At 41.3% G+C, this 15,178-nt stretch overlaps 1 protein-coding gene across 1 annotated transcript; it reads left to right on the top strand.

Annotated features, from left to right (window-relative positions):
- The first annotated feature begins 4,198 nt into the window (after positions 1 to 4,198).
- Positions 4,199 to 14,601, top strand: PSMA1 (proteasome 20S subunit alpha 1). The gene is made up of 10 exons (XM_082195206.1): positions 4,199 to 4,352; positions 6,215 to 6,259; positions 6,999 to 7,100; positions 8,126 to 8,229; positions 8,909 to 8,997; positions 9,816 to 9,886; positions 10,941 to 11,070; positions 11,743 to 11,822; positions 13,007 to 13,111; positions 14,269 to 14,601. The coding sequence occupies exons 1-10, from the start codon at positions 4,350 to 4,352 to the stop codon at positions 14,323 to 14,325; spliced, it is 786 nt and encodes a 261-aa protein (XP_082051332.1). The 5' UTR covers positions 4,199 to 4,349; the 3' UTR covers positions 14,326 to 14,601.
- Positions 14,602 to 15,178: the final 577 nt, after the last annotated feature.

The raw sequence follows: 15,178 nt of genomic DNA, 5'->3' as shown, positions 1-15,178 counted from the left end.
ACAGTCTCCCAGGTGCCTTCTCCAGTGTTTTAAAATGTCATTCTTTAGTGGATGATGATATACAAAAATTCAGAACTGTAGCCAGATAAGCTAGGATGATTAAATTTTCTATACTTAACATTTTGTCCACAATTATATTTGCTGGGCAATGTGAGAGTGGGGAGAGGGCTGTTGCACTCATGCCATGCTTGTGTGCATCCCATAGGCATCTGAGAACAGGATGCTGAACTAGAGAGCCCTTTGGTCTGATCCAATACAGCTTGTTTTAAATTCCCGAGGCAGATAAGAAAAACACTGACTTTATTGCAGTCTTTGTAAAAAAAAATTTTTTCATGGCCCATGTTCTTCTGCTATTTGCACTACACCTTGGCTTGGATCCTACAAACAGTTCTGCTTACCATTTTCATTTATTTGAAGTGCACTGATGTGTTTCAGAGAACTGCTACAAGGAACTGAGCTATGCATACTCCACTGTAGAAGCATAACTGAAATATTGATGGGCCTCAAAAACATATATCTTGGGAAGAAAAATAGAATTATTGATCATGATCCAGGCATGCTTCCATACTAAAAGAGTCTTTTGTGGATGTAGTTCCATAAGAGCCTGCTGAATGAAGCCAATGGCCCGTCTAGTCCAGCATCCTGTTCTCATAGTGGCCAACCAGAAGCTGCTGGGAAACCACAAGCAGAATTGAAGCACAAGACCTTTATCTAGCTATCTGAGCTAGATTTGCAAAATGAGCTCTGAAAAGCTGCTCCGCTCCCATTCCTTTCACAGCAACATGATCTGAAGAAATCAGGCGAGGTTTTTCACAGCAGGGTGGCTGCTCAATTAAAATCGGCAACACTTTTTCTGAGCATTAGTTCAATTTTCATAATAGGTAGATGTTTCAAAGTGAAAACCAATACCATAATTATACAAAAAACACAGAAATGAAGCCATAAGGTAGTTTGAGAAATGCTTATTGGTATTTCAGTAATAAGTATATTCTTGGAAACAATATAAAGTTCTAAGAAATGGCTTTTCACATTTCATGCAATGGCAAGTTTTCAACTTACTGTAGAGTAAAATCTAGATGTATAAAATCATTTGGGTTTTTTGAATGTGACATACTGTGCATACTTTATCATTATGTAAGTTTAACCACAACCTTTTCAAAGTTTGTTTTCGTAAATTAGTCCAATCCTATGCATGTTTTTATTGATGGGTCTTGAATCTGAACCTGTTTTCTTCTGAGTTTAAGACAAAGTAAAAGCATATTATTGCTTCCATCAGTGCAGTCCTATTCCTGTTTACCTAGCAGAAAGACCCATTGAGTTCAAGAAGGCTTAAAGTAAGAATATATAGGATTGCCCCCTAACTCCTTTTTCCCTTGAAAAAGGTTGCAATCCTATACATATCTAGATATAAGCATCACTGAACCCAGTGGGCCTTCTGCTGCAAGGCTACAGCCTAGATTAATTGATTTCACTGGGACTTAATTCCATGTTAAACCACAGAGGGTTGGGCTTTATAGTTCTGATCACCTGATGCTGGCAAGCCTGTTCAGGTCTAATGCATATTGTGATAAATCACAGAAGGACTCCAAGGCAGAGGGGGAGAGAGATCTTGGCAGCAATAACATTTTAAAAGTAAAAAAGGACTTTAATGTTATTTGACTTTTTAAATGGTTGCTAAAGAACAACATGAAAAGAACATTATTTACATTTTGATCTTTGTAAAGGTCAAATGTTCTATTACAGAGTTACCAAATGAAAAGAGCTGAGGAAACAAATTTAAGAATGAAAGCAACTCTTTGTTTCACAGCAGCTAGACCATCTGCTGGGCTTCCTTAGATGGCTTTTGGTACAGAGGATGCAGTTTGGGTGGTTGCTGCTTGACAACTAAAGAGAAAAATGGATGAGTAAACACAACTGGCAAACAAGATATGAAAGACAGAAAAGATTATTTGCTGAACAAGGCTGCCAACTCTGAGAGTGCATATACAAAGGCATAATGAAAATAATAGATTAAATAAATAGCAATTGAAGCAGTAGTTCCCATCTAGTTGTGTAGTAGGGAATTACAAGGGTAAAAAGACACAAGCCTCACATATAGCAAAAGGGACTCCAGACAAATTTGTATTAATGATAAGTTTCCATATCAGAACTTTTCTTTTGCGTTGGCAGTCAAAATATATTGTAAACAGCCAGATGATCCTCGGCTGAAGGGAAGTATGGAAATTTAATAAATAAACAAAACAAATATAGCAATGAGCTAATAATATTCTTGATCACAACAGCCAAAAATGTAGCAAAACCTATGTAAAATGCTTATACTTGGGGACATAGCTTGTGACAACTAGGATCTGTTACTATTCTGTGAGGATGAGCAAGAATAATTTTGTAAGTCTTTAAAGACTCTTTAAGTAGGATGGCCAGGTGCCTTCTGTATCTTTAATACTTGTGCAGAAGAGAGGATTTCAGCAAGTGTAACTTGCATAACAAGGTACCTTTACTGAAATCCCCTTTTCTACTCAGACTATTTAAAAGGGCAGGAATCCTGTCCTCTTTCAACAGGTCTCCTACCCTTTCAAACATGAGAGCACAGAAAAAAGAACTATGTGCCCATTCTTCCTCATACCCCCAAAAGAGTGAATATGTGCTACGGCAAAAAGGAAGGATATAACAGATGCATGTATCTTTCTTCACAAGAAGACCTTGAGAAGGGTGCGCAGACGAGGTAGGAATGAGGGATGTGCACAGTCACCCCAGAGCCCATATTTTCTCTCATTAGATATGATTCACACTGTTATTGGTAAGATAGTAGTAGTATAAAAATCCTGATGTCCTGGTTTTCGGGTGTAAAAATGTTGTTGGGTGAATTTTGGTGAATCAGGATGTAACAATCATCAATCCTTACAGATGATCAATACAGGCCAACAGCATGATTTATTCACTACACTGGAATATTACTTAGAATGAGGCATGCCCAAGCTCCATTAATATGCTGTGCAACTTCTTTCTGGGAAGCTACTTCAGTGTAGCAACAGAAGGGGTAACTTAGATGCATACAGCAGAATTAAAGCATGATACCCTGTATGTGACCTTGATGTAATTTCGGTGCCAGGCAAAGGCCTTGATATTTTCCCGGGCTCCTTAAGCTTCCGTAAATTGCTTTGACTTGAACTTGTTGCCCCATCTCATTTGTTTTGGCCCCACCCATTAACGGAGTGCACTTGCCCTCCTGCAAGGTTGGCCTAATGCAGGTACCCCCAAACTCCCTGACCACTGGTGCTGTTATCTAGGGATGATGGGAGTTGAAGTCCCAAAACATCTGGAGGGCCATGTTTGGGGATGCCTGGCCTAATGCCTTGCTCTGGACTCTCTGTGCTGCCAAGAGTGCCACCTGATTGCCTCTATAATTCCACAGCTTTTTATGTATACCAGTCTTTACCAACCTGGTGCCCTCCAGACATTTTGGATTACAATTCCCACCAACTCACCTAGTTCTGTCAATCTACGTTGCAGTCCCACACTAATTTACCTGGGACTAAATCTCATTAAGGGACGCGGGTGGCGCTGTGGGTTAAACCACAGAGCCTAGGACTTGCCGATCAGAAGATCGGCGGTTCGAATCCCCACGATGGGGTGAGCTCCCGTTGCTCGGTCCCTGCTCCTGCTAACCTACAGTTCGAAAGCACGTCAAAGTGCAAGTAGATAAATAGGTACCGCTCCGGCGGGAAGGTAAACGGCGTTTCCGTGTGCTGCTCTGGTTCGGCTGAAGCGGCTTAGTCATGCTGGCCACATGACCCGGAAGCTGTACGCCGGCTCCCTTAGCCAATAAAGCGAGATGAGCGCCACAACCCCAGTGCTGGTCACGACTGGACCTAATGGTCAGAGGTCCCTTTACGTTTACTAAATCTCATTAAATTCAAGGGGACTTACTTTTGTGGAGACTCACATAGTATTGAATTGTTAGTATTTTAAAAGGGGAAAAACAACAACAGCTAAAGGATGGGGCAGGTCGCTATTATTATTATTATTATTATTATTATTATTATTATTATTATTATTATTTCATTAAAGGTGTATACCGCCCTTCGTCTGACGATCTCAGGGCAGCTCACAGTACGAAGCGGCGAGTGTCCAGTGCGCACGCGCCGACCTTCCGCTGTTCCAGAGGGAGGAGCCGTCCTGGCGAGGCGCCTTTGGATCGGGGGTTTGGCGATCGGCTGCGATTCCTCGCCAGAGACGGAAGGAAGTCCCGAAGCCCGCACTCGACGCTCGCCGAGCTATCGATCTCCTTTTTCCCCAAAGCCACCCTTGCTGGTGCAGCCGCTCGTGGTGGTGTTCGGGAAGCAGCCGACATGGTGAGACGGGTGGGGATCGGGGGCCGGCGGGAGGGAGAGAGAGAGGGAGGGAGAGTCAGAAGGAGCCCGGGGAGAGATCGCGGGGAGGATGCGTCTCCCTCGTCGGAGTAAGTGGGTGAGTCAGCACATCGGAGTGGTGGTTGTGCCTGGGCCCAGGTTGTGCCTCTTCTCCTGCCGCCTTCAGGAGCCTGAAGCCTCCCAGCGCTGCCTCCGCATCTCTTTGGCTGATCCCTCCGCCCCCTCCCTAAATCAAACTTTCCTGCATTCCCAAATCTTCTTTTTCGCTCCTCCGAGCCCCTTCCGCAAGAAAGGGGCAGCCTTAGCATCAATCCCTCCCGCACCGTTTGTTCAGATTTTTTTTCCATAAAAGAAGATAATCCACCTTTCTCTAAGATGCAGGGACTATTATGGCTGCCCCAACACCTCAACCCGATAATAATCTCAAATTCTCTCCTCCTTAACCGAAAGCGAAACTCCTTTCTCATCCCTTCGAAATCGCAGGCTTGTCAGGCAAGATAAAATGTCTGACCAGAAACTGGTTGCCGTCCAGTTTTTCTGTATAACCTCCAGAGGAAGCATATGTCCAGTTTGCACAAAGAGCGAATCATTCACCATTGCTCAATGATGCAGCATTTTATTCTGCTTCATGACTCCATTGTTCTCCTCTGTATGACTTCGGGGTAGTGGGGGAGGACTTTTCTCAGGGTGAAAGTTGAACAGGTATGTATGTGGCTGTATCAAATATTTTAGAGCCCCGGTGGTGCCAGTCTCCAGTTTTACTTCTTCCGGGTATTCTATGAGCAAGAGACATGTACTTCAGCATAACTTCTTGAATTAAATATAGGCCTTCATGTAGCCCTCACACGCACCTTCATATAATCAAATTTTAATTTGCAGATTTCTTGTTTAGAACACATCTTAGAATTTTCTTGATCCCCACTAAAATAGCAGAAAAGTGTTCTGTTAAAATTTCATTCAAGTAGGAGTTTTGAATTTGGTTTAAAAATGCCAAAGTGCTTCAATGTCTTGTAGACCCTGAATGCAGTCTTTCAAAGAGAAGTGAGACCATTTGATTCAACATGGCTAGTGTGGGGCAGTTAATGCTGTAGAAAGCTGTTATTCTGCAATTGTCTAGTAGTGTGTTGATTCATGCTTTGATCAGCCAAAAAAGGCATGATGTTGCTCTTACTGTAATCAAAAGTAAAACTTACCTTGATTTTAAGGAAGCAGGATTGTAGTGTTAGACTTCGGACTTGTTTCTGTGCAGCATGTTCAGTATTGGGTTGCTAATCACGAATCATTTCTTTAAAGCTCCTCACCTTAAAAATGTTCTTTCTTACCCCTAATCCATGATAACATGATTAGGCCATGTGCCTATGCTACTTACTGCACTGTTTGCAATAACTTTGAGTAATTCTAATCTCTTTCTTTCCCATACCTTACCTTATTTCTCCCTTCCTCCCTATGCCTAGCTTTGCATTCTGAGCTTCTTAGCAAACCTTAATAATTGTGAAGTGCCACATTTAAACAAACAAACCTTCTTCAGTCTTCTCTTGAAAGTAAAATTTGTCCCAGCCTGTATATTTTTGTGGCTACTGGCTGTACCTTCACTGCCATAGGTAATATGTCTTTGAACAGTTTCTGGGCATCACAAGTGGGCAGAGTGCTGTTGCACTCAGGTGTGCTTCCCGTAGGCATCAGGTTGGCCACCGTGAGAACAGGATGCTAGAGTAGATGGGCCTTTGGCCTGAACCAACACGGCTGTTCTTATGTCTTACTTTAAAAGGTTTTAAAGCATAATGTTGTACCTTTGTAGCTGATAATGCTACTCATGTTAATAGATTCTATTTTGTGCACTTTAGTTTCGCAACCAGTATGACAATGATGTCACCGTTTGGAGCCCTCAGGTATTATTATTATTATTATTTATTTATTTATTTATTATTTTTCTCAACTCATTGCAGTGATTTGTACCTAACTTTAATAGCCAAAGGAATATGCTAGTAAACAGTTTTCCATATGAGTCTGATTGATTGCCTAGACATTGGGGAAAGTGCAATCATTTTTTTTTTAAGGGAAAGTTGTAAGAACTAGTGTGTACACAGTTACACCAATTCCTGTTTTGTGTGTATGCATGTGCTGTTTGTGAATGAACAACAGAGATCCTTGCCAAATGGATAGTAATTCTTCAGGTACTTTATGTTTTACTTGGTGTGAAAAGTATTTAGGGTTGCTTGGTCAGAACATAATTGTATCAATGTTCCAAACACTGTCTTGTGAAGCCATTGACTCCACTAGAACATAAAAAGGCATTTGTTATATTCCATTGGCTGGTAAATTATGGAATTATAAAAGGCATACGGAATGAAATATATCTGGCAGCCCAAAGTAAAAAGACTTTCTGGGAAGGTTGTGGTGCTGGGAGAGAATGCACATACAAGCCAAGCTGCAGCGCTTCACTATGTTAGTTCAGAAGTTCCTTGTTACTGTAACTTGGTGTGTATTTTTTCTCTCTCTGTCTCTTTCATCTTCCCAGTTGCAGTGGTGCCAGAAGGTTGCTTATTGCAGTATGCAATATCATCAATGTACTTCTGGAGTCAGCACATTTTAAAAGAGGAACATTTTAATCTGTGTTTTCTTCTTTAGGGGCGAATTCATCAAATTGAATATGCAATGGAGGCTGTGAAGCAAGGCTCTGCAACTGTTGGACTAAAATCAAAGAACCATGCTGTTCTAGTTGCTTTAAAGGTAAACATTAGGGTAAAGCTTGGAGTTAATTCTCTCCCCCCCTTTAAAATGAGAAGAGGATGCATGCAATTCTTTCCTACTATAATAATATGTCAGTGGTAAGAGGGACTATTGTATAGGGCAAGTATCTCTGGAAGTGTGGGTTTGAATCCCACCGCTGCCAAGCATCCTTGTATCTGGTAGAGCTCAGTTGGTAGAGCAAGAGACTCTTAATTTCATGGTCGTGGGTTTGAGCCCTACGTTGGGGAAAAGATTTCTGCATTGCAGAGGGTTGGACTAGATGACTCTTGTGGTCCTGTCCAACTTTACAATGCTATGATTCTATAATATATCTGAACTCCTTTATTATACAATTGTAAGCCTAACTACCATGAAGTAAAGTACTGCATTCTAAATGCTCTGGAAATAATAGAACATAATGGTGCTTTTTCCTTTCTAAATACACTACCCGCCATTAATCATTGCTGAGCTGCTGCCAGATAGACAGTACAAGCAGCGATGGTTTTAGGCGTGTCTGATATGTGCCAAACCTGGAAGTGACTCGAAAACGTCACAAAAGTGGGGTGGGGGCAGAATGGTTTGTTTGCAGACTTTTTCAGTCGTGCTTCAAATATACATGATTTCACTAAAATGTGCTGTGCCTCACAATGTAACTCCCACATAAATGGGGAGTTGCCTATACTGAGCTACCTAGAAGAGTGGTTCCCAGTTGCCGAAGTACAGCAGACCCCATTTTTCAAAAGCCAAGCCATGGACCCACTACTTTTGAAAATTTTGATATGTCTATGGTAATTTTTGTTATGTGAATGGTGTAACAGACCCCCTGGGTGGGTTATGCAGACCTGGGGTCCATGGACCACCAATTGGGAACCACTGGTCTGGACCAATCATCTGGCAGTGTACTGCATTTTCATGTGTTCATAAGAAGGGATGGATAAAAGACTCTCCATTCAGTTGTTACTATAACCATACTTGTCATTGTCAAAATGTTTGTGTGACTCACAACTATTTTTTTCTGTGTTTAGAGGGCACAGTCTGAGCTGGCAGCTCATCAGAAAAAAATCTTATATGTTGACAACCATATTGGTATTTCAATTGCTGGGCTTACTGCTGATGCAAGACTTCTATGGTAATTTTGCAAAGTGGTTTATTTCATATTTAGGGCACAGAGATAAAATTACACCTATTTTAGTGCATTTCAAATATTTCTATGCCTCCTTTTAAGAGTACATAAAATTGCATGTAAAACCCAGTGGTACCATTGACTGGAATTAAAGCAAATTTATAAACACGTTGTCTGGGATTCAGCTAAGAGGTAGCCAGTATTGTGAGGGTGCAGGGGAAGGGGCTGAGATGGGCAGAACAGTGACTTGCCAGGCAATGTTGTGCATGTCTACTCAGAAGTAAGTGCCATTGAGTTCAGTGGCGTTTGTTCCCAAGTAAGTGAATATAGGATTGCAGCCTGAATAAACCCTATTTCTTATTATTCATTGCTTTTCACATGGAGAAGAATGTCCCAAAGTGATTTGCAGCATAACTAACATTAAAACCTCATATAAAACACAGTGGCTAAACATACTCTGTCCAGTAACTTCTTGGAGAGGTGAGATTTGAGCACTGCTTGTTGCTGCGACCCCCAAGCAATATAATTGTAGCTGAACAGCTTGCCTAAGCTGATGCCCTCTAGATGGGGCTACTGCAGGGCACTCCATTAATCACAACAAGGATCAGAGCTACACCTAGAATGAAACCTGCGCATAACAAGCAATCTACTGATGTATTTTTGTTTCTCTCTTTGAATCCTGCAGCAATTTCATGCGCCAGGAGTGTCTGGATTCTAGATTTGTATTTGACAGACCTCTTCCAGTGTCTCGACTAGTATCTCTGATTGGAAGCAGTATCCTTTTTTGTGATTGTAATCTTGAGACGCACATAGATTATGCTCTGCTCTTGACCAATGTTCTTACTACTTCAGTAAGTGTATTGATCAATGTATTAACTTGTGTAAGAACTAAACTAGTTCAGGTCATTGGAGACCTTTTGCTTTAATATTAAAGGTGCTGGATCCACTGATCCCTGGAAAATTTCAGCCACAGATGGTAGTGGTAAAAACCAAATGATAAAATTGAAGAGTTGTATTCAACAGTGTTACTCAGCTGATGGTAAGGCTTCTATCACCAAAACTGGGAGGGAAGTAATTTTCTGCAGCTCCAGCCCACCCATCACCCCCAAATTCTGCTCTAGAGGATTGGGAGGTCCTCCAGAGCAGATGAGGGAGGGAGAATATATCTGAAAATTTATTATCTTCTGCTATCAGAGGTCTTAATATCCACTGAGTGACACCCTTGAGTATAACTCGGAATATTTGAATGGTTCTGCATGTTCATGTTACTTGAGCAGTAAGTGATAACTTTTGTGTAGTTGCCACAATAAATCAAGTGCATATATCTTGAATATTTGTGTTGAGTATTCACAGGCATTTGGTTTAGTGGGGGGGTTTCTCTGCTCAGCTGTTTTGTGGGTTGTGTTTAATTGAAATGTCTGTTGCTGATGGTCTTAATAGCTTTTATTTTAAATGCTTTCAGCATTACTTGTCTTTCTATTCTCTCTATTTGTAAGGCTTAGGGCCCCCTTGAGGGTGGAAAAGTGGGATAGAAATGTTTTTATAACTGAAATATACATGCCGTTTGAGACACATTCCTCAGCTTGTCCAAGAAACGCAGATACCAACACAACGGTATGGCAGAAGGCCATATGGTGTCGGACTTCTCATTGCAGGCTATGATGTAAGGCTGATTTTCATACTTGTCTATCACATATTCCTTGGGTGATACATTATTCTAAAGTATAATGAGAGTTTTCTATGCTAGAAGAAGCATGATACTATATTAGCAACATGGCAGTAAACGGTGGGTTGTCTCCAAGGGCTGTCCTCCTGTGAGCACAAGACCTTTTGATCTAGTGGAGGTGTCCACTAAGGGGAAGTGATTTTTGCTGATTGCCCCACTCCCCCCGCCTCCATTCTATACTGTCACAAGCCATAACCTCCAGAATAGGTTTTGGGGGGATGAAGGAGGGGGAATCGGCAAAACCCACTTCTCCATCTCACTGCTTGTGGAATGCTCTCCCCCGGGAGGTTCGCCTGGTGCCTTCATTATATACCTTTAGGCACCAGGTGAAAATATTTCTCTTTAACCAGGTCTTTGGCTGGTTGACATTCAATGTCCTTTTAATTGTGTTGTGGAAAGGAGGATTATTGGTTTGCTTTTGTTCTTGTTTTTTTCTGCTTTTTATACAGTTGTACCTTGGATCCCGAACGCCTCGGTACTCGGACGTTTTGGCTCCCGAACGCCACAAACCTGGAAGTGAGTGTTCTGGTTTGCGAACGTTCTTTGGAACCTGAATGTCCGACGGGGCTTCCGAATGCTTTGGTTTGCGAACGTTTTGGAAGTCAAACAGACTTCCGGAACAGATTCCGTTCGACTTCCAAGGTATGACTGTATTGTAATTTTATGTTGTGAACCACCCTGTGATCTACAGGTATAGGGTGGTATACAAATTTATTTAAGAATAAGAATAAGAAGACTCCACTGCTGCAGTAACAATACAAGGAGAATCAGTTGTATTTCATCCTATATGCAAGGCATGAAACATATGGTATAATATTAGCACCATATTATTTTAGGCCTTTGGTCAGGAAACCTGAAAATTGAAAATTGTATATGTACCCGTATATGTTAATTACAGATTTTATATGTTGCATTCTTTTGAAATAAAATAGAATGGAAATATCTTTATGCTATTTCATGGTAAATAAATAATGTCCCTTTGTTTTACTAGGATATGGGTCCCCATATCTTCCAGACCTGTCCTTCTGCAAATTATTTTGACTGCAAAGCAATGTCCATTGGAGCTAGGTCCCAGTCAGCTCGAACTTACTTGGAGCGACACATGACTGAATTTGCTGACTGTAAGTGTTTGGTCTCCTCTATCTGATTTGTAGTACAGTCAAACCTTGGCTCCTGAAAGCCTGTTACTGTACGTTTTGGCTCCTGAACACCGAAAACCCGAAAGTGTTCCAGTTTTTGAACGTTTTTCAGAAGCTGAAGGTCAAATGCGGCTTCTGCTTGAGTGCAGGAAGCTCCTGCAGCCAATCAGAAGCCGTCCCTCAGTTGTCGAACAATTCGGAAGCCGAACAGGCTTCTGGAATGGATTAAGTTCGACAACCAAGGTTTGACTGTATGATGTTTTGCACATATTGCTCTACCCCTTTCTCTCATGTACATGTTGTGTTCCTGGTTTATTGCTGAGCAGACTTTGACTGGTAATCACAGGCATGGGAAGGGAGACACTGCTTTGAAACCTCCCCTTCCCTGCAGGAGAAATACAGTGGTACCTCCAGTTGCGAACGGGATTCGTTCCGGAGGTCCGGCCGCATCCTGAGGAATTCACAACTTAAGGGCTGCATGTGCGCAGCGTGCATAGAGCGCTTCTGCGCATGCACGTGTGGCGAAACCCAGAAAAATACTTCCGGGTTTGCTGCATTCACATCCCAAAGATTGCATATCCAGAGGGATACATAAGTGGAGGTACGACTGTACTGAGCTTCTGAACTGGTCATAACTGAAAACATATCTTACAGGTAATCTGAATGAGCTAGTTAAGCATGGTCTGCGTGCCTTGAGAGAGACTCTTCCTGCAGAACAGGATCTGACTACTAAGGCAAGTGCTGGAACCTTTTTTTATTTGTGGTCTGTTCTATGATTTTGGAGCGTGAGTAACACTAGCAAAGCACAATACAGAAGGGGGATGAATCCTATCATTTGTGTAAGTGGAAGCCCAAATTCACAACTGAAGAGTTGTAGGTAGTGAAGATTATTCAGGTAAAAAGATACAAAATAACACTTTTACCAGTGCACCCAGAACTCCTGAACTGTATCATTAGCTTAAGCAACTCGGCTACATTTGAACAGCACTTGCATGCATCACTTTTATACATGTTTGTGCAAACACTAGAAATGTGCTTACCGACTTATAAATAGCAGGTGATAGCCAAGTAAGTCATTTGCCAGTGATTCAAGTATATGAATCACTGAATATGGCTAATATTGGATATTGACCACCACTAGCAAGGAGACACTTGTATGCATAATAACACTAGTTCTGATTATCTGGATTGCTTGAATAACAGCAGGCCTATGTGAAATTCTGGGGTTGGGGCCAAAGTAATAAAGGCAATGTTTGAGCTGCTGCAGGAATTCTTGGATGAGCAGGTTTTTCTGGACCTGTTCCAGTCAAATACATACATATGTGATCAAGGGCTTATATATATTGGGGAATGTCCTGTATGTACCTGCCACTTTTGTATCTTCTCCATGGTGGTGTTCCATATCCTGTCATTTTACTGATTTGTGAGGCCACAAGGGTACAGGACTGCTCCTTCATAGCAATTAATACATTGTGAGATGCTTTGCCAGCTAAGGTGCACCTTGCTTCACCTATGCTGGCTTCTCATCATGATTAAAATCAGGCATCCCCAAACTCAGCCTTCCGGCTGTTTTGGGACAACAACTCCCATCATCCCTGGCTAACAGGACCAGTGGTCAGGGATGATGGGAACTGTAGCCCCAAAACAGCTGGAGGGCTGAGTATGGGGATGCCTGATTAAAATGAACAGGAGGTGTTGCTTGGTGTCTATCATGGAAGTGGCTAATATTTTGCTTTAATGGGCAGGATTTACCTAACCAGCCTCATCAGCAGAAGCCATACACAAAGACTTCTGCACAGGCACAATGTTGGGAAAGAATGGTCTAAATCCTCCTGACTTCCCTTTGAATAGATGTACATAATCTGTGCTGCAGAAAGACTGTGGCGCCTTTCTTAGTTTTACAATTATCATTTAACAGAATGTTTCCATTGGGATTGTTGGTAAAGATATGGAGTTCACTATTTATGATGATGATGATGTAGCACCATTCCTAGAAGGACTTGAAGAAAGACCCCAGAGAAAGGTACGCAAATTTAATACAACACATTGAATTTACTTATACAGTAACATTTTGTAAAATACCTGATTTTAGTGTTCTATAAGCTATGGTTTTGCTACTACCATTTTCTTTTATCTCAAAGGTTTTGGGGGCTATCCACCCCACCCCACCTCAATTGTAATGAACCTGTCCACATTCTGCAATCTTCCACTGAGGCATTTCTCCTTGTCTTTGAAGGAGTAGTGATTGGAGAGAGGACCTTTTGGGGTTGTGAAACCCTTTCTGTGGAAAGCTGTCCCCAGTGTAGTTCTCTTGAGATCTGCTCTTTGTCCTTTCGTCACTAGAAAAAGGCATTATTTTAAATTAACAAACCTGGTCTAATATTTAACCTGTGGAGAAATGAGACTCCTATACTTTGATAACATTTAACTGTCTTAATTGTCCTAATTATATTAGTAATTGTTAATAGGTAATTATTTTATTGGTCCTGCAGGAGACATCTACTAATGAAAGGCAATAACTTTTGCTGATTTCTCCTCCCCATCTACCACCCCAGCAGCCCTCAAAATCTGTTCTGAACAGATTCTAACTCTCTAGAATACATTTTCTGACGGCTGCAGGAGGGGGAATCAACAAAAATAGCCCCTTCAGATGCCATGGCACTAAAGATAAGCTGGATATCACAAAGTAATTTTAAGGAAGTTGTCCTGTAAATGGGGACAATGAGAGGACACTTAATAGGCTCCAGTATGAAATTATTTGGTACAACCATTATTGGGTTTTTCAGTCACCGAATCATGTTTATCTAAAAGGTTTTTTATGTTGAACACTTATCTATATTGGAACTTCAGAACCATTTTTTAAATAAGAGGAATAAATTACATTTAAAGCAGGCATGTATAGTATGACTGCTGTCAGGCTTGGAAACTAAATGGGAATTATATTAAAGCTGCAAAGATTTGATTAAAAAAGATATATCGTGGCCTAATTTGATTTTGATTCTATGCAATTATTTAGTGCAGAATTGTGGAATATTGAAAATCAGAATGGACTTGGCCTCTAAAATTAAATATTGGTGGGGTTTTATATTTGTAAGATTTTGTTCTATAATTTGCTACCAGTGACAATTAAAACTGACATAATTTTAATTGTATTTAATATTTTTATTTTACCTTTTCAAGACTGCTCAACCTGCTGAAGAAACTGCAGAAAAGGCTGAAGAACCAATGGAGCACTAATCATTGTGCATGCACTTCAGACACAGGAATGCCAGAGCATGCATTTGTATTCTGTTAACATAACTCTGAGATAAATGCATATTGTAGTGATACATTCTAGTGAGTTGGTCTACAAAAATGTATTGCCAAAAATCCTAAACTGGCAGCAAAGAATTAATAACTGACCACTGCTCTTGAGATGTCATTTTCTAGAAACTATGGAATATTGTTTTATATGAAAAAGCTTGTTTTCCTGTCATAAAGGCGTTGATTAAATAAACCTGTTTCTTGAAACAACTTGCTCTGGTTTTTATTTTTTAATTCATTAAATCAGGAAAAGCAAAATCATTATCACTGCTTCTTGAGGGAGAAAGTTCCATAGTTCAACTATGCACTGTGTGAAGAAGTACTTTCTTTTCTCTGTCCTGAATTGTCTAACATTCAGTTTCATTGGATGGCCCTGAGTTCTAGTGTTATGAGGTGGGGAAGGACTTTTTTCTATCCTCTATCTACATGCCCGAGACCAGCGGGTATAGGTAAAGGGACCCCTGACCATTAGGTCCAGTCGTGACCGACTCTGGGGTTGCGGCGCTCATCTCGCTTTATTGGCCGAAGAAGCCGGCATGACTAAGCCGCTTCTGGCGAACCAGAGCTGTGCACGGAAACGACGTTTACCTTCCCGCCGGAGCGGTACCTATTTATCTACTTGCACTTTGACGTGATTTTGAACTAGGTTGGCAGGAGCAGGGACCGAGCAAAGGGAGCTCACCCCGTTGCAGGGATTCGAAGCACCGACCTTCTGATTGGCAAGCCCTAGGCTCTGTGGTTTAACCCACAGCACCACCCACGTCCCTTTTTGCAGGTATAGGGCGGT

This window comes from Podarcis vaucheri (genome assembly GCF_965113315.1).
Source record: "Podarcis vaucheri genome assembly, chromosome: 1".
In the NCBI taxonomy this organism is placed as follows: domain Eukaryota; kingdom Metazoa; phylum Chordata; class Lepidosauria; order Squamata; family Lacertidae; genus Podarcis; species Podarcis vaucheri.
The sequence above is the reverse complement of the archived record's forward strand: the minus strand, read 5'-3'. Positions and strand labels throughout refer to the sequence as shown.

Coding starts and splice junctions, on each gene's coding strand:
- PSMA1 (XM_082195206.1), top strand. Junction 8,230..8,908: donor GCTGATGCAAGACTTCTATG/GTAATTTTGCAA, acceptor TGAATCCTGCAG/CAATTTCATGCGCCAGGAGT. Junction 11,071..11,742: donor CATGACTGAATTTGCTGACT/GTAAGTGTTTGG, acceptor CATATCTTACAG/GTAATCTGAATGAGCTAGTT.